Genomic DNA, 18,657 nt, shown 5'->3' with positions numbered 1-18,657 from the left:
TTGCATTATTGATCTTATTCCTTATTCCAAATTGCCTAAAGCTCACCTGTACAACTTGTCAGGACCGGAACGGACCACTATAAAATAATATGTCAATGAAAGCTTTACGAAAGGGTCATATCCGTCCCTCCTCCTCACCTGTAGCAGCTGGATTCTATCTGAAAAAGAACGATGTGGGGCTCTGCCCTTGCCTCAATTTCCGTGAACTAGACAAAATTACAGTTAGAAATAGTTACCCACTTCCACTCATCTCTGACCTATATAATCAGCTTATGGGGGCCAAATGGTTTTCTTAGCTTGACCTTAGAGGGGCATATAATCTGATAAGAATCCGAGAGGGTTAAGAGTGGAAGACAGCATTCTTAACATCTGAGGGTTTATTTGAGAACCTGGTCATGCCTTTTGGTTTAACCAATGACCTGCTGTCTTTCAGAACTTTATGAATGACTTTTTTCTGATATCATTGGAAAGTTTATTGTGGTATACCTTGATGACATTTTAATTTTTTCATCTGTTCTGGCTTCACTCTATGAGCATGTTCGTTATGTTTTACAGATACTCAGGGAAAATTTTTGTTTTGCCAAATTAGTAAAATGTACTTTCTCTGTTCAGATATATCATTTCTGTGGTTCATCATATCTGATGAAGGGTTTAAGATGGATCCTGGGAAGGTGCAAGCTATAATTGATTGAGTTCAACCTCATGACCTTAAAGCACTACAGCCTTTTTTAGGATTCACCAGTTATTATAGAAAATGTATTAGGGGTTTTTCACAGATCATTAAACCTCTTACCGATCTCATATGTAACGTGGTGGATCTAAAGGTTTGGGCATCAGATGCCATTGAGGCCTCTAATAGACTAAAAGAGTGCTTCATGACCGCTCCAGTTTTGATTCAACCTGATCTTCAGAAACCGTTTATAGTTGAGATGGATGCAGGGCCGGTTTTAGGCAAAGTGGGACCCTGGGCAAAGTTTAAAATGGGGCCCCAAATGCTAACATATTGCTCATCACACAGAAGCATTTCGATTGTATTTACATGTGCTGAGCTCAGGCCGCTAAATGAATGTGATCGACAATATTGAAATCGTTTAACGCTTGTTTCCTGGCCTCTTTCCACCATCTGGGAAAGAATGGTGGGAACAGAACAATCACTAATAGATCAATCTGTCAACATACAGTATCATGTCAACAGCAGCATATCTACAGTTTACACTGGCGATGTGGTGCCGAGAACAATGATGTTTATTCCGGCATAAACAATCCAATCACTCAATGAATTTTCAGCATTTTGCTTGTTTAGTATAATACACCCCATAGTCCTCCATATATTATAATGTGCATCACAGTCCTCCATATTGTAAAATGCACACCCCATTGTCCTCCATATAATATTATATGCCCCATAGTCCTCTATATAGTATAATACACTTTTCAGTCCTCCATATTGTATTATACACTTGCCATAGTCCTCCATATAGTATAATACACTCCTCATAGCCCTTTATATATTAAAATACACTAATCAGTCCTCCACATAGTATAATACACTGTTCATAGTGCTCCATACAGTATAATGCACCGCCATAGTCATCCTTGTAGTACAATTCACTTCCCATAGTATAATGCACCCCATAGTTCTTCATATAGTATAATGTATTCCCCATAGTCCTCAATACAGTATAATGCAGCCCACATATAGTATAATGCAGTCACCCTATAGAGTATAATGCAGCCACCCCATAGAGCATAATGAGCCACCCTACAGAGTATAATGCCCCTCATAGAGTATGATGCAATCACCCCTCATAAAATATGAATATAATACAGCCCCCCATAGAATATAATGCAGCCCGGAATAGAGTATAATACAGCCCACCTCCCCATAGAATATAATGTAACCCGATCAAAGAGTATGATGCAATCCTCCCTTATAAAATCTAATTCAGTCCCCCATAGAATATATTGTACCCCCCATAGAATATTATACAGCCCACCTCACCATATAATGTAGCCTCCCATAGTATATAACACAGCCTCCACCATAGAATATAATGTTCCCTGTTGTGGATTCTGTTTGCGGGCTCCCTCTGGTGGTTACTGCTGGTACTGGGTGACTTTGGTGGGTTGCGGCCTTTGGTTTCCATCTGTCCATCAGAGGCTGGGTGTTTCCTATTTTACCTGGCCTTTCTGTAATTTCCCTTGCCGGCTATCAATGTGTTCAGATGTGCTCTGTTTGGTTCCTGCTTACCTGCTCCCAGATCTTTCAGGATAAGCTAAGTGCTGATTTTCAGTTGTTTGGTTTTTTTTGTCCAGCTTGCTTAGAATGTCTCTTTGTTAGCTGGTTGCTCTAGTGGACTGAGGTTCTCCCCATGTGCCATGAGTTGGCACATGGGTTCTTGTAATCTCAGGATGGTTTTTTTTGATTAGGGTTTTTTGCTGACCGCTCAGTCCCCTTTTGTGTCATTCTGCTTTCTAGTTTTCAGCGGGCCTCTATTTGCTAAAGCTATATACATCATCTCTATGTGTGTGCCTTCCTCTCATTTCACCGTCAATACATGTGGGGGGCAACTATACCTTTGGGGTTAATTCCTCTGGAGGCAAGTGAGGTCTTTGTTTTCTCTGCAGTACTAGTTAGCTCTTAGGCTGGTGCGTGGCGTCTAGAACCAACGTAGGCACGCTCACTGGCTATCTCTAGTTGCGTTTGTCAGGTGTAGGGCAGCGGTCAGCCCAGGTTCCATCACCCTAGAGCTCGTCCGATATTTTGTATACTTTGCTTATCCTGTGCTATCCCTAGCCATTGGGGATTCATGACAGTATAGCCGGCCAACAAAGTGTTAATTGTTTGGGCTGAAGCAGGAGAAAAAGAAGTGTTCAAGGGAATTTTTTTTTTTTTTTTTTCCTTCAGAGTTTTGCTGCCTAGCCCTTAATTGCTGTCTAGCTGCTTCTTACCTCCTCTTAACCCTTGAATGGCTCTGATCTTAGCTGTTTATCATGGATGTCCAGAGTTTGGCTTCCAGCCTGAGTAATCTCGCGGCTAAGGTTCAAAACATACAGGATTTCGTTGTTCATACTCCCATGTCTGAACCTAGAATTCCTATTCCAGAGTTTTTTTCTGGAGATAGATCTACCTTCCTGAATTTCAGGAACAATTGTAAATTGTTTCTCTCTTTGAAATCTCGCTCCTCTGGAGACCCTGCTCAACAGGTCAAGATTGTTATATCGTTCCTACGGGGCGACCCTCAGAATTGTGCATTTGCATTGGCACCAGGGGATCCTGCATTGCTCAGTGTGGATGCGTTTTTTCTGGCATTGGGATTGCTCTATGAGGAACCTAACCTAGAGATTCAGGCTGAAAAGGCTTTATTAGCCCTCTCTCAGGGGCATGATGAAGCGGAAATATATTGTCAGAAATTTCAGAAATGGTCGGTGCTTACTCAGTGGAATGAGTGCGCCCTGGCTGCAAACTTCAGAAATGGTCTTTCTGAGGCCATTAAGGATATTATGGTGGGGTTCCCTGCGCCTACAGGTCTGAATGAGTCTATGGCTATGGCCATTCAGATTGATCGGCGTTTACGGGAGCGCAAACCCGTGCACCAGTTGGCGGTGTCTTCTGAACAGACACCTGAGACTATGCAATGTGATAGAATTCAGTCCAGAAGTGAACGGCAAAACTATAGGCGGAAAAATGGTTTGTGTTTTTATTGTGGTGATTCAGCTCATGTTATATCAGCATGCTCTAAACGCACAAAAAGGGTTGATAAATCTTTTGCCATTGATACTCTGCAGTCTAAGTTCATTTTGTCTGTGACTCTGATTTTTTCACTGTCTTCCATTTCCGTCGATGCCTATGTGGATTCAGGTGCTGCCCTGAGTCTTATGGATTGGTCATTTGCTAAACGCTGCGGTTTTAGTCTAGAGCCTCTGGAAGTTCCTATTCCTCTGAAGGGAATTGATTCTACACCATTGGCTATGAATAAACCGCAGTATTGGACACAAGTGACCATGCGCATGACTCCCGTTCATCAGGAGGTGATTCGCTTCCTTGTACTGTATAATTTACATGATGTACTAGTGCTTGGTCTGCCATGGTTACAAACTCATAATCCTGTCCTGGACTGGAAAACAATGTCTGTGCTAAGCTGGGGATGTCAGGGGGTTCATGATGATGCACCTCCGATTTCTATCGCTTCATCTACTCCTTCGGAGATCCCTGCGTTTTTGTCGGATTATAGGGATGTTTTTGAGGAGCCTAAGCTCAATTCGCTCCCTCCTCATAGAGAGTGTGACTGTGCTATAGAATTGATTCCTGGCAGTAAGTTCCCTAAGGGTCGTTTATTTAATCTGTCACTGTCAGAGCATACTGCTATGCGGAATTATATTAAGGAGTCCTTGGAAAAGGGACATATTCGTCCATCTTCGTCCCCTCTGGGAGCAGGTTTTTTTTTCGTGGCAAAAAAAGATGGTTCCCTGAGGCCTTGTATAGATTATCGCCTTCTGAATAAGATTACAGTCAAATACCAGTATCCATTGCCATTATTTACTGATTTGTTTGCTCGCATTAAGGGGGCTAGGTGGTTCACTAAAATAGATCTTCGTGGTGCGTATAATCTGGTGCGGATAAAACAGGGTGATGAGTGGAAAACCGCATTTAATACGCCTGAGGGCCATTTTGAGTATTTGGTAATGCCTTTTGGACTCTCCAATGCTCCGTCAGTCTTTCAGTCCTTTATGCACAATATTTTCCGTGAATATCTGGATAAGTTTATGATTGTGTATTTGGATGATATTTTGGTGTTTTCTGATGACTGGGAGTCTCATGTTCTACAGGTCAGGAAGGTGTTTCAGGTTTTGCGGGCCAATTCTCTGTTTGTGAAGGGCTCAAAGTGTCTCTTCGGAGTCCAGAAGATTTCTTTTTTGGGGTACATTTTTTCTCCTTCTACTATTGAGATGGATCCCGTTAAGGTTCAGGCTATTTGTGACTGGACACAACCTACATCTGTTAAGAGCCTTCAGAAGTTCTTGGGGTTTGCTAATTTTTATCGTCGGTTCATTGCTAATTTTTCCAGTATTGTTAAACCTTTGACTGATTTGACTAAAAAGCGTGCTGATGTTGCTGATTGGTCTCCTGCGGCCGTGGAGGCCTTTCGGGAACTTAAGCGCCGGTTTTCTTCTGCTCCTGTGTTGTGTCAACCAGATGTTTCACTTCCTTTTCAGGTGGAGGTTGATGCTTCCGAGATTGGTGCGGGGGCGGTTTTGTCACAGAGAAGTTCTAATGGCTCGGTGATGAAGCCATGTGCTTTCTTCTCTAGAAAATTCTCGCCCGCCGAGCGCAATTATGATGTGGGTAATCGGGAGCTTTTGGCCATGAAGTGGGCATTTGAGGAGTGGCGTCATTGGCTTGACGGTGCTAAACATCGCGTGGTGGTCTTGACTGATCACAAGAATCTCATTTACCTTGAGTCTGCCAGGCGTTTGAATCCTAGACAGGCTCGTTGGTCGTTTTTTTTTTTCTCGTTTCAATTTTGTGGTTTCATACCTGCCAGGTTCAAAGAATGTGAAGGCAGATGCTCTTTCCAGGAGTTTTGTGCCTGACTCTCCTGGAGACACTGGGCCTGCTGGTATCCTTAGGGATGGGGTAATATTGTCCGCCGTATCCCCAGACTTGCGACGCGCATTGCAGGAGTTTCAGGTGGATAAACCGGATCGATGTCCACCAGAAAGACTGTTTGTTCCGGATGATTGGACCAGTAGAGTCATCTCCGAGGTCCATTCTTCTGTGTTGGCTGGTCATCCTGGAATATTTGGTACAAGAGACTTGGTGGCCAGGTCTTTTTGGTGGCCTTCCTTGTCTAGGGATGTGCGTACCTTTGTGCAGTCTTGTGAAGTGTGTGCTCGAGCTAAGCCTTGTTGTTCACGGGCTAGTGGGTTGTTGTTATCCTTGCCCATCCCGAAGAGGCCTTGGACGCACATTTCCATGGATTTTATTTCTGATCTCCCGGTTTCACAGAAAATGTCCGTTATCTGGGTTGTGTGTGACCGCTTTTCTAAGATGGTTCATTTGGTGCCCTTGCCTAAGTTGCCCTCCTCCTCTGAGTTGGTTCCTTTGTTTTTTCAGAACGTGGTTCGTTTGCATGGGATTCCGGAGAATATCGTTTCTGACAGGGGATCCCAGTTTGTGTCTAGATTTTGGCGGACGTTTTGTGCCAAGATGGGCATTGATTTGTCTTTCTCGTCTGCATTCCATCCTCAGACGAATGGCCAGACGGAGCGAACTAATCAGACCTTGGAAACTTATTTGAGGTGTTTTGTTTCTGCTGATCAGGATGACTGGGTTGCTTTTTTGCCACTGGCCGAATTTGCTCTTAATAATCGGGCTAGTTCGGCCACGTTGGTCTCTCCTTTTTTTTGTAATTCGGGGTTTCATCCTCGTTTTTCCTCTGGTCAGGTGGAGTCTTCGGATTGTCCTGGAGTGGACGTGGTGGTGGACAGGCTACATCACATTTGGAATCAGGTGGTGGACAATTTGAAGTTATCTCAGGAGAAGACTCAGCAGTTTGCTAATCGCCGTCGCCGCGTGGGTCCCCGACTTCTTGTTGGGGACTTGGTGTGGTTGTCTTCTCGTTTTGTCCCTATGAAGGTCTCTTCTCCTAAGTTCAAGCCTCGGTTCATCGGTCCTTATAGGATCTTGGAGATTCTTAACCCTGTATCTTTCCGTTTGGATCTCCCAGCATCGTTCGCTATTCATAATGTGTTCCATCGGTCGTTGTTGCGGAGGTATGAGGTGCCTGTTGTTCCTTCAGTCGAGCCTCCTGCTCCGGTGCTGGTGGAGGGAGAATTGGAGTATGTTGTTGAAAAGATCTTGGATTCTCGTGTTTCCAGACACAAACTCCAGTATTTGGTTAAGTGGAAGGGTTATGGTCAGGAGGACAATTCCTGGGTGGTCGCCTCCGATGTTCATGCTACTGATTTGGTCCGCGCCTTCCATAGAGCTCACCCTGATCGCCCTGGGGGTTCTCGTGAGGGTTCGGTGACCCCTCCTCAAGGGGGGGGTACTGTTTTGGATTCTGTTTGCGGGCTCCCTCTGGTGGTTACTGCTGGTACTGGGTGACTTTGGTGGGTTGCGGCCTTTGGTTTCCATCTGTCCATCAGAGGCTGGGTGTTTCCTATTTTACCTGGCCTTTCTGTCATTTCCCTTGCCGGCTATCAATGTGTTCAGATGTGCTCTGTTTGGTTCCTGCCTACCTGCTCCCAGATCTTTCAGGATAAGCTAAGTGCTGATTTTCAGTTGTTTGGTTTTTTGTCCAGCTTGCTTAGAATGTCTCTTTGTTAGCTGGTTGCTCTAGTGGACTGAGGTTCTCCCCATGTGCCATGAGTTGGCACATGGGTTCTTGTAATCTCAGGATGGTTTTTTTTGATTAGGGTTTTTTGCTGACCGCTCAGTCCCCTTTTGTGTCATTCTGCTTTCTAGTTTTCAGCGGGCCTCTATTTGCTAAAGCTATATACATCATCTCTATGTGTGTGCCTTCCTCTCATTTCACCGTCAATACATGTGGGGGGCAACTATACCTTTGGGGTTAATTCCTCTGGAGGCAAGTGAGGTCTTTGTTTTCTCTGCAGTACTAGTTAGCTCTTAGGCTGGTGCGTGGCGTCTAGAACCAACGTAGGCACGCTCCCTGGCTATCTCTAGTTGCGTTTGTCAGGCGTAGGGCAGCGGTCAGCCCATGTTCCATCACCCTAGAGCTCGTCCGATATTTTGTATACTTTGCTTATCCTGTGCTATCCCTAGCCATTGGGGATTCATGACAGTTCCCCCATAGTATAAACTATAACAAAGCCTCCCCATAGAGTATAATGTATAATGTGCCGCCATTTTATATAGCACAGCCACATAGTATATCACAGCCTCCCCATAGAATATAATATACCCCCAATAGTATATAACACAGCCCGCATAGTATATATCACAGCCCCATAGTATATAGCACAGCCCGCATAGTATACAGCACAGCCCACATAGTATATAGCACAGTCCGCATAGTATATAGCATAATCCGCATAGTATATAGCACATTCCGCATAGTATATAACACAGCCTCATAGCATAAAGCACAGCCCACATAGTATATAGCACAGTCCACATAGTATATAGCATAACCCGCATAGTATATAGCACAGCCCGCATAGTATATAACACAGCCCACATCTCCCCACGGTCCAGTACTCACTGTTATAGTAAAAAAAAAAACACTCCTCACCTCTCCTCGTGCCCGCGCTGCTCCCTGCTTCTGTATCAGTGGCTGCACTGCCAGGCACACAGTGAGTGTGCGATGATGTCATTGCGCACTTGCAGTGTCAGAGGCAGAGCAGGGAATGATGGGAGAGGGAGCATCAGCTGATGCTCTCTCCTTCATCATTACTTTGAACTGTACTGGCAGATGCTGGTATAGTTCAATGCGATGGTGACGGAGGAGTCGGCGCTGGTGGCAAGCTGGCCCCCCTCCCTCACAGGGGCCCCATAGCGGCTGCGTGATGTGCCACTAGCTGGGGGCCCCTGGGGGAACAGGGGCCCTAGGCAGCTGCTTGGTCTGCCTGCCCCTAATGCTGGCCCTGGGTGGATGACTCAGAGGTTGGCATGGGGGCTGTTTTGTCTCAAGGTCCTAAATCCTGACAATCTTAAGGCAATGTGCATTTTTTTCTAGGAAATTTTCATCTGCTGAGAGAAATTATGATGTAGGAAATTGTGAACTGCTTGCTGTCAAGTTAGTGTATGAGGAATGGAGGGATATTTTGGAGGGAGCTACTCATCAGGTCACGGTTGTGACTGATTATAAAAAATTAGCTTATATTGAATCTGCTAAACGTTTAATCCCTAGACAGGCCAGGTGATCCTTATTTTTTCCTAGATTTAATTGTTACATCACATTCAGGCTGGGTCTAAGAATGTTAGGGCTGACGCTTTGTCATACAGCCTTGATTCAGTTTCTCCTCCAGAAAAGCGCTCCCCCATTCTTCCTCAGTGTACAGTAATTTCTATGGAATCCTCAGAATTGGAAGCTGAGCTGAGTCCAGTCTTTGGCTCCTTCTGCTACTCCTTGATATAAATTATTTGTGCCCATGTATCTCAGATTACATCTGTTGCAAGAGTTTCATGACTCTATCTTGAGTAGTCACCCTGGGGTCACGGCTACACAGAAAGCTGTATGTGAACTTCTTTGGTGGCCATCCCATTCTTAACGACATTAAAAGTTTTGTATCTGCTTGTGAGGTTTGCGCACACCAGGGCTGGACTGGCCATCGGGCAGTTCTGGCAAATGCCAGAAGGGCCGGTGGCAGTAGTGGGCCGCTCGAGTGTGCCGCTGTCGGCACACTCCCCCCGCTGTCGGCACACTCCCGACCCCGCATTCAACTATACCGGCATCTCGCCAGTACAGTTGAATGCAATGATGGAGGAGAGAGCGTCTGCTGATGCTCTCTCTCCCATCATTCCCCGCTCTGCCTGTTGCTGACACTGCGGGTGCATGATGACATCATATCATTGCGCACCTGCTGTGTGACCGGGCGGGCAGACTGCAGCTGCTGAGACCGAAGCCAGGAGCAGCGCGGGGCAAGAGGAAAGGTGAGTAGAGTGTTTTTTTTAATTATTATATATCAATGAGTGATAACAGGATAGTGGGGCTATTGTGGGGGGTGGGGGGGCTGCATTACATTCTATGGGGGTTGTGCTGTATTACATTCTATGGGGCTGTGCTGCATTACATTCTATGGGGGCTGTGCTGCATTGCATTCTATGGGGGCTGGCTGCATTACATTCTATGGGGGCTGTGCTGCATTACATTCTATGGGGGCTGTACTGCATTACATTCTATGTGGGCTGGCTGCAATACATTCTATGGGGCTGTGCTGCATTACATTCTATGGGGCTGTGCTGCATTATATTGTATGGTGGCTGTGCTGTACTACATTCTATGGGGGCTGTGCTGCATTACATTCTATGGGGCTGGCTGCATTACATTCTATGGGGGCTGGCTGCATTACATTCTATGGGGACTGGCTGCATTACATTCTATGGGGACTGGCTGCATTACATTCCATGGGGACTGGCTGTATTACATTCTTTGGGGGCTGTGCTGTATTACATTCTATGGGGGCTGTGCGGTATTACATTCTATGGGGGCTGTGCTGTAATACATTCTATGGGAGCTGTGCTGTATTACATTCTATGGGGGCTGTGCTGTATTACATTCTATGGGGACTGAGCTGTAATGCTGGATACTGCTGTAATTATATGTTATATAGTCGTGTTACACTCCCCTCACTTCTTGTAACCTACAAGTGTACAAAGATATTATACAGTCACCAGGTGACAAGTGGGCCTGTGTGACTCCAAATGCCAGGGCTGAATTTTAGTTCCAGTCCAGCCCTGGCACACATGCTAAAGTATGCCATTACTGCTGGCCAGGGAATTGGCTCCATTGCCTATTTAAGAAAGACAGTGGACTCGGTTGTCCCTGGATTTCATGACTAATTTGCTTTTGTCCAGTGGGAAAAAACATTATTTGGGTGGTGGTTGACCGATTCAGAAAACAACACTCACTTTGTTTTGTTATCAGGGTTACCTAATGCTGAGATATTTTCCAGGTTATTCATCAATCATGTGGTAAGATTGCATGGCATTCCTTTGAACATTGTATCTGATATGGGGTTGCAGTTTGTCCCTAAATTCTGGAGACCGTTTTGTAAGAGACTGGGGATTGACCTGGCGTTTTCCTTTGCTTAGCTTCCATAAACCTATGGTCAGACAGAAAGGACAAATCAGGGAAAATTCTAAGGTGTTTTGTTACGGCTCAGCTGGAGGACTGGTCCTCATTCTTACCTGTTGCTGAATTCACCTTTAATAGTCAGGTTAACCAGTCTACTGGAACCTTGCTATTTTTTTGTAATTATGGTTTCATCCTCATTTTGGTGAATTCTTGAGTATGAGTTCTGATTGTCCGGGAGCAGAGGTTGCTATACAAAAACTGGGGGATGTGTGGAGAGAGGTTCAGAGGAATACTGAGGTGGCCCAGTATTACCAGAAACGAAAGACAAATAGGAAATAGGAAACATTCAGGGGGTTCCGTATTCTAGGTTGGTGATAAAGTCTGGCTTTCTTCCAAAAAAATAATCAATTGAAAGTGCCATCAGCCAAGTTGGGTCCTAAGGTTATTGGTCCATATGAGATTTTGGAGGTAGTTAACCCTGTGGCTTTCAAATTAAAACTCAATCCATCTTTTCGCATTCCAAATGTATTTCATAAATCACTGCTAAAAAGTTTGTCCCTTCCGTTTTGGCTCCTTCATCTCCACCCCCACCAGTTTCTGTTAATGACAGCTTTGATCTTGAAGTTCAAAAGATTGTTGATTCCCAGAAAGTCCGTAATTCCCTCCAGTACCTCTTTCATTGGAGAGGTTATGGATCAGAAGAGAGATCTTGGGTCCTTGCTCGAGCTGTCTATGCCCATCGTCTGGTCAGGGCCTTCCATTGCAGGTTTCCTGGGTAACCTGGGGTCCAGTGGCCCCCTGAGAATAGGGGGTAATGTCACGATTCCTCCGCTCAGTGAATGATTGCTATGCTGTTTTATGGAAACTATCTTGCTTAGCTGTCTGTGTCTTGATTGACAACTTGGTTGTCCAATACTGTGATGGGCTTGCTGGGCTGTTGGTACCTTGATTGACAGCTCTGCTGTCTAATCTGTGATGGGGAGTGCAGGACTTTCTGAAGGTGTTTCGTGTTCTGGTAATCACCTAGCTACTTAACTGAACTGTCTGCCCCTGATCCCTGCAAGACGTAATTTGTACATCTTTATGAGTGATTCTGATTGTGCTTCTCTGAGTTCTGATCTTCTGCAGCCTGACCCTTTGGATCGTGATCTGACTACCCCTTTGTCTTGTCCTTTGGCTTTTGCTCCGCTATCTCTTGTTATTGACCCTGGACTGTGACCTGATTTATGCTTTTGTCTTTTCTCTTGGTTATATAAGTACTCTCTCAGTATTGACCCCAAAACATGTGACTCTTCTGCCTCATGACCTGTCCGTGAGTAGTGACTAGCATCACAATTTGTAGAAGTAAAGATACAGAGTGCTATTAAATGAATGGTGAGTTTGTAAACAAATGCTACAAGGGACTAGAGTTTGAGAAAAATATAGGAAAGACATTTAGAAAATAGTTATATTATAAATATATTAGTGAGGTGAAGTGATAGACAAGTCTAAAGAATTGAATTTTAGGACACACTTAAAATTGTTGATACTGGGAATTAATCAAATTGTTGGGGCTAAAGCTATCCAGAGAACTGGCGCAGCATGATATAAGTCTTGGAGATGGGAATGGTATGTTTGGATAAAATGCTTCCAACTAATATACTCAATTTATGAAGACTGATTTTTCATATGCCAATATTAAACAGGATGCCTTACTTCTCAACAAATTGGCCCATAGGTAATGTTTTTAAATAAAGTGCTAACTACTGTCCCATACTTTCCATCTACAATGCATATCTATTGTAGTCAGTCTCTCAGTAGTCAAGCCAAGGTAAACTCCACAAGAACTTTGGCTGCAGCAATCACATGTTGTAGATGGGATGTCAGTGCTGTAGCTCTGCAAACAAAAACTGACAGGGAGCAGCAAAGAGATAGACTTGGAGCAGCAAAGGCTTAAACACATAACTAATGTTTATATCATTATTTCAAAGTCTGACATACCTTTGGGCCAATTTGACCTGAATATAGTCAGTTAACGTAATGTGTTTTTCTTTTATGTGACTTGGTGTTTTCAAGATGTCTCCTTTCATGTCAGAAGTGCTTTCAATAACATCATTTTTATGCTCTAGGAATACAATTTTAATCAATAGTTCAGTGAAGCTTAGAACATGAATAAGGTCTTAAGGAAACTTATAAATGTAGTGAATTATCTACTAGCCTTACTACTGGGATTTGGTAGAGAATTAGATCCCTTTTGTTTTTTTGAATGCACTGTTTGAAAATCTATAAATAACATTTCACTTTGTTCTCAAGAAAGGAAAAGAATTAAATTATTTTTGGCCCAAGGCTTCAGCAAAGCACCACAATCAAAGCTAGTTCATAATATGCTGTACCATATCCTCATTTTAATACATTTATGTCCAGTTTTCTGTTAAAAGATTTATATTTAGTGACACCTAGTTATTTGATTTAATTTAGAATATTTGCATTCCAATGCTTCTCCAGTCAATGTAAACATGAACTATGGAATACTGGACCAGGAAAATACAGTGTAATACTGCTGATGCTGCTACTACTACTACTACTATTGCTACTACTACTACTACTATGATGAATACTGCTTCGCCTACTTCTACTATTACTACTACTACTAATAATATAATAATAATACTGCTACTATGATTACTACTGATTCATGCGTCCTCGGCTCACAATCCATCTACGGTTAGGGCTGTCCCAGTCGGCCAGTTCCTATGGATGAGGTGGATTTGGTCATCGGATGCCAAGTTTGAAGCTCAGGCCTTGGACCTTAAAAATAGGTTTTCTGCACGTGGTTATTCGAACAGATGTATCAGGCAGAGCTATCAGAGAGCCGGGGCCACCCCACGCGGTGATATCTTGACATTTTCCAGGGCTACAGTACGGACTGAAAATAATGGGCCAATAAGATTTATTTCCACGATTAATCATGAATGGGAAGATATGAGAAGGATATTGAAGAAACATTGGCCTATTTTGGGTGCAGAGCCTGTTTGGGTACATCATTTGGTGACTGTCCCTTAATGATTGCTAAAAGATCAAAGAATTTGAAGGACATTTTGGTTGATAGCCATTATATCCCTACCGTCCGCAGCCCGTTTGGCTCCAAAGGCCCCAATCCTGGGTCCATACCTTGCAGTCACTGTCTGGCCTGCACAAATGTCCTGCGCAGCACCACGTTCAGCTCTTCTGATGGTAAAAAAACACTTTGATATTAGACATCGGATTTCATGTGGCAGTATGAATGTCATATACTACGCCACATGCGGTTGTTCAAAAATCTATATAGGTCTGACATCTAGAGAGCTGAGAAGACGTGTGCGTGAGCATTTGTGCGGCCAAGACAGTGACTGATCTTTCCCTCCTCAAAACAATCCCACGCCATTATAAACAGTTTCATGGGAGTGCTCCCTCGTCGTTCATGGTGCGGGGTATTGATGTTGTCCATTTAGGAATTAGAGGGGGTGATTATAAAAAGATTTTGGTGCAGGTGGAGGCAAAGTGGATTGTGGTTTTAGACACCATGACCCCAAGTGGATTAAATGAGTCTCTATCCTTTTCATCCTTCCTGTGAATCTCTAGGCCAACCCTCTCATCTATATTGCTTATATATTCATATGTGCCTCTATTTCAATCTCTTGTCATTTCCCCTCACCCTTTATTATTTTTCTTATGTTTGTTTATTTTTTCAGCAGGATATCAAATATGATCCATCCTCACTTGCTATCGATCTTTGAGTTGCAAAGTTTTTGGCACGTTGGAAAATATATACATCGTGGGCAGTAATCAACAATACCAGAACATTTCTGAAACAGAACAAATATGTATAATATTGGATTGATATATCCTGTCATACCGACATGCTTACATATGATGTAATATTTGTATTGTTTGCTTTGATGTATTGATCTACAGTTTGCTGTCTAGTTTAGATAGCTTATTCCAACGGTCATCTGTGTAAGATTTCAAGTGTGGACACATCTATTTCATTGGTGATACAGTGGTGGTGCGCATGCGTGCCGCCGCCCTGGGTTCCTGGCATGCAGCGGCGCGTCTTTTACCTTGTCCGTGTGCGCGGGGACAGGTTCTCCCCTCCCCGCATGTGCGTGGCAACGTTGATGCTGTACTGCATCTGCTGGGACCAGGGGTGGATGGTGCGCATGCGCCTATTCTCCCGCTGTGATTGGCCAGTCATGTACCACATGTCCAGTCACCGGATCATAAAAGGTCCTAGTTGTTGAACACCTACATTCCCCTAGAGAAAGTGGCGTTAGACATGCGAAACGCGCGTCGGGGTATTTGGGGCATCCACACCCGGTTTAGGACACTCCAATCCCTACCTTTGGTAAGCATTCTTTCTCCCCTGGTCCGTATGTTGATGGAGTGATGTGATATTTACTGCAGGGTGATTGGGTTTGCCATTTAAGTGTGATATACCGCTGCACTTGCACCTTACATGATGTAATTACTCTCACAAATCGGGCAGGTGCAATTGTTTGGGTCCTATTTCTCTGTGTCTTTTTCCTGTATATGTTTTTCTTATTTATTGGATGACATTATTTATTTTGTACTCTTTGTGGATTTTGAATTATTAATAAATTAACTATTGTATTATACCTGATTGCTCCTATTTTCTCCTTTTGATATATGTATGATGTGGAGTGGGTTTTCTTTTGTTTGTTTGTGAATGGGCTTTTTCTAAACCCCTTTGTGACGTTTACAACATGTCACTGAGGTTTTTGTTTCTACTATGATTACTACTACTACTAATAATAATACTACTAATAAAAATAATACTACTACTACTACTACTAAATAATAATAATAATTAGTAGTACTAGTAGTAGTAGTAGTAGTAGTAGTAGTAGTAGTAGTAGTAGTAGTAGTATGCAATGAAAAGAACTTCACATTTTGGACAAATTTGAAAAAATACTTTTTTTATTTGAAAATTTCTTCTGATGTTCTTTTTATCCTGTTAATACAGAATTTAGCAGCAAAACGAACATTTGCTTGATGTCAGTTTTTATTATTAAAAGGCCTCTTACTACTGCATATCTGATATAGGTTGTGGCATGTATACAATTACATTTTCAGCAGTCAACCAACTATGAGTCATTGCCAGGGCCTACAGTAAGGCTGAGCCAGCCCCTTTTCTGTCTGTGCATGGGCTGTGACAAAGAAAAAGACTGACCTAATTATTCAAATAAGCAGGCAGCCTTCCCTGATATAGTCATGTAGTGGTCATGAAGAAAGTATGTTTTTGTTGTAACTGAATGTTGCATTGCATTAAATTATTAACTGCATGCCTTCCTAATTACACTTCTTTTAACTTCATTTTTATTTAAATGGAAAACTCATTTAAACTAAATGAAATATAACAGGAGATACAGCTAGAGATTAACAAATCTATTGACATTTTAATTCAAAATGTTAGATTTGTTCAACTTTCCACAGGAAATTTGATTAGCATTGAATTTATTAACATTTGCTATTATACTTGGAGATCTCTACTCCAGTGCACAATAAATGTTGAATGGGTTTCTAAAAATATAAATACATACTCATTTTGCAAGGTCCTCCACTTTGTGTCTGTACCGCACTCCATTCCTTCCTCTTTTTGATCCAGTGTTCTGTCTTCATAGCGCTCTTTGGTGCTTCTGGCACTCACTGGATATTATGTGATATCATGAGATTGAGATGTAATTGATGAGACCCAACTATGTTACTATTAAGTGTCATACGACATCATGACGTCACAGGGCAACTTACGTCATGAGATTGTATAAAGCCTAGCCATTGACTTGGCCTTGCGTAATGGCATGACATAGGTCATGTGAGATCTAGAGAGTGCTGTCTGTGATGAAGGGCTGGTTATGTGGAGGATATGCAGGGATCTGTACAGAGAGAGATTAGGAAAGGAACCTTTCTGCTTTTACTCAACTCTAGCTAATATGTTCAAAGCAAACTCATCATTGTAAGAATTACTACAAAAATAATTATCTTTAATAAATTTCAATTTAATCTTCTTACCTTAACTACCTGGCTTCATATCCTTAAGAAGCTAAAATATGTTTAATAATACTGTTAAAAATACAATTAACATTAATTATATATTTTATCATTTATAGGTTCTCCATACAGAGATAAAATAACCATAGCCATTTTACAACTTCAAGAAGAGGGAATTCTCCATATGATGAAAGAAAAATGGTGGCGAGGAAATGGCTGCCCAGAAGAAGAGAGTAAAGAAGCCAGTGCTCTAGGAGTACAAAATATTGGTGGCATTTTTATTGTTTTAGCTGCTGGACTGGTGCTTTCTGTTTTTGTTGCTGTAGGAGAATTTCTGTACAAGTCTAAAAAAAATGCTCAGCTAGAGAAGGTAAGCTTTCATCACCAATAACTCATGCTGCAGATTTTTAAAATTCTAAAAATATGCTTAGTTGAGAAAATTAGATTCAATTAAAGTAAATTAAATTAAAATTAGATTAGATAATACTATCAAAACAATTTTTTTACTGCAATCATGTAATTTCAAGTTGATTTTTCAATATAGCCCTACAAAAGTTTCAAAATAGAAAAATAACATCCTTGAACTCATAGCATAAAAGGTTTATCAATCATAAGTTCACTAATATTTTAATCAATCTGACAATGTATTGCTTATGCTATTTTTTTCAGTAGCTCCTTAGAAATCTGTATAGTAATTTGAAAAATAACTTTTTATTTAAAAAGATTGTTTAATAGAGACATCTCAATATGTCCGACTAAGTTATAAGGAAACTATAGAGAGGGTATATCCTAAAAACATAAAATTAGTCAAAATTGAGATCTGTCACCCGCAAGGGCAAGTTTGAACCAATTATGTAGACAATAGAATATGCAGGGTAATTAACACTTTGTGTTTGATTTTTTTTATTAATCATAAATTTACAGAAGAAAGCAATGGCATTTGATTGAGATGAGATGTCATATCCAGCAGATTTCCTTTCTCAATGAATTTTCTATTATGATAACATACATCTCTATGTATCTCCCATGTCCTTTGACTTTCCATCCTGCAGAACCAGATTTTGCCTAATTGTGACAAATGTCAAAATTCTTGGTGGTACACTTCAATAAAGCAAAATTTTTACAGGTAACTCACCAAACCTATATGAGGATTAAACAAATTAAATCAATCTTTTTTGTCAGCTTTCACGGTTTCATTTTTTATCTTATAGTGCTCAGAAGAGAAGGAAACAGTGAAAGCAGCACTTTGATAACAGGATTAGGATTGATTGAATACGTGTAATCCCCCATTATAACATAAAGGTTAGTTGAGTTACCAGTGGGATTTACTGAGGTGCAGTACCAAAAAAAAAACACTTGTTTAAGTTTTAAGGATTTTTCTTTTACTTATTTTTAGAATCCCCAAAGTATGAATAGGGTGCTGTTTGTATTGCATAGGTAGTTATAGTCTTCATGCACACAGCTTTATTACAACTTTGTTTAGCATGAAACCATAAAGGTACATGTGACTTCTACTGTTCCTCCTACTGATTTTCATTGCTCAATTATTCCAGATTAAGAGGTAATCTAGGAATGGCAATATTAGAGAAGCTTTAAAAAGAAAACATTTGAATGATGATTTTAAATAGGTTTTACAAATATATTTAACCCTTTTCTGATACAGGATGTAATAATACATTCAGAGTCAGTTTTGAAGCAGGTTAAGGACTTGCATCATACCAAGAAGATGCTGGCTGTGATATAAAGTGGGCATCTGCCTGTAACAGCAGTGACTAGGTCTTGCTCCATTTGCAGCTGTTTAACCATCTAAATGCCACTCTCTATCACTGAAGTAGCATTGAAATCATGCAGTTACAGGGTGCTAATG

General features: G+C 41.9%; 1 protein-coding gene across 2 annotated transcripts in view; it reads left to right on the top strand.

Annotated features, from left to right (window-relative positions):
- The window catches only part of GRIK2 (glutamate ionotropic receptor kainate type subunit 2), a 1,301,067-nt gene that overhangs the window by 1,245,992 nt on the left and 36,418 nt on the right, over window positions 1-18,657 (top strand). For both annotated transcript variants that reach the window (XM_077289658.1, XM_077289656.1), the window contains one exon: window positions 16,910-17,160. In XM_077289658.1, coding sequence (XP_077145773.1) covers window positions 16,910-17,160 — 251 coding nt within the window. The remainder of the gene's footprint in view (window positions 1-16,909; window positions 17,161-18,657) is intronic.

Source organism: Ranitomeya variabilis, chromosome 2 (assembly GCF_051348905.1).
Source record: "Ranitomeya variabilis isolate aRanVar5 chromosome 2, aRanVar5.hap1, whole genome shotgun sequence".
Classification (NCBI taxonomy): domain Eukaryota; kingdom Metazoa; phylum Chordata; class Amphibia; order Anura; family Dendrobatidae; genus Ranitomeya; species Ranitomeya variabilis.
This window is presented reverse-complemented; position numbering and strand designations above follow the sequence as displayed.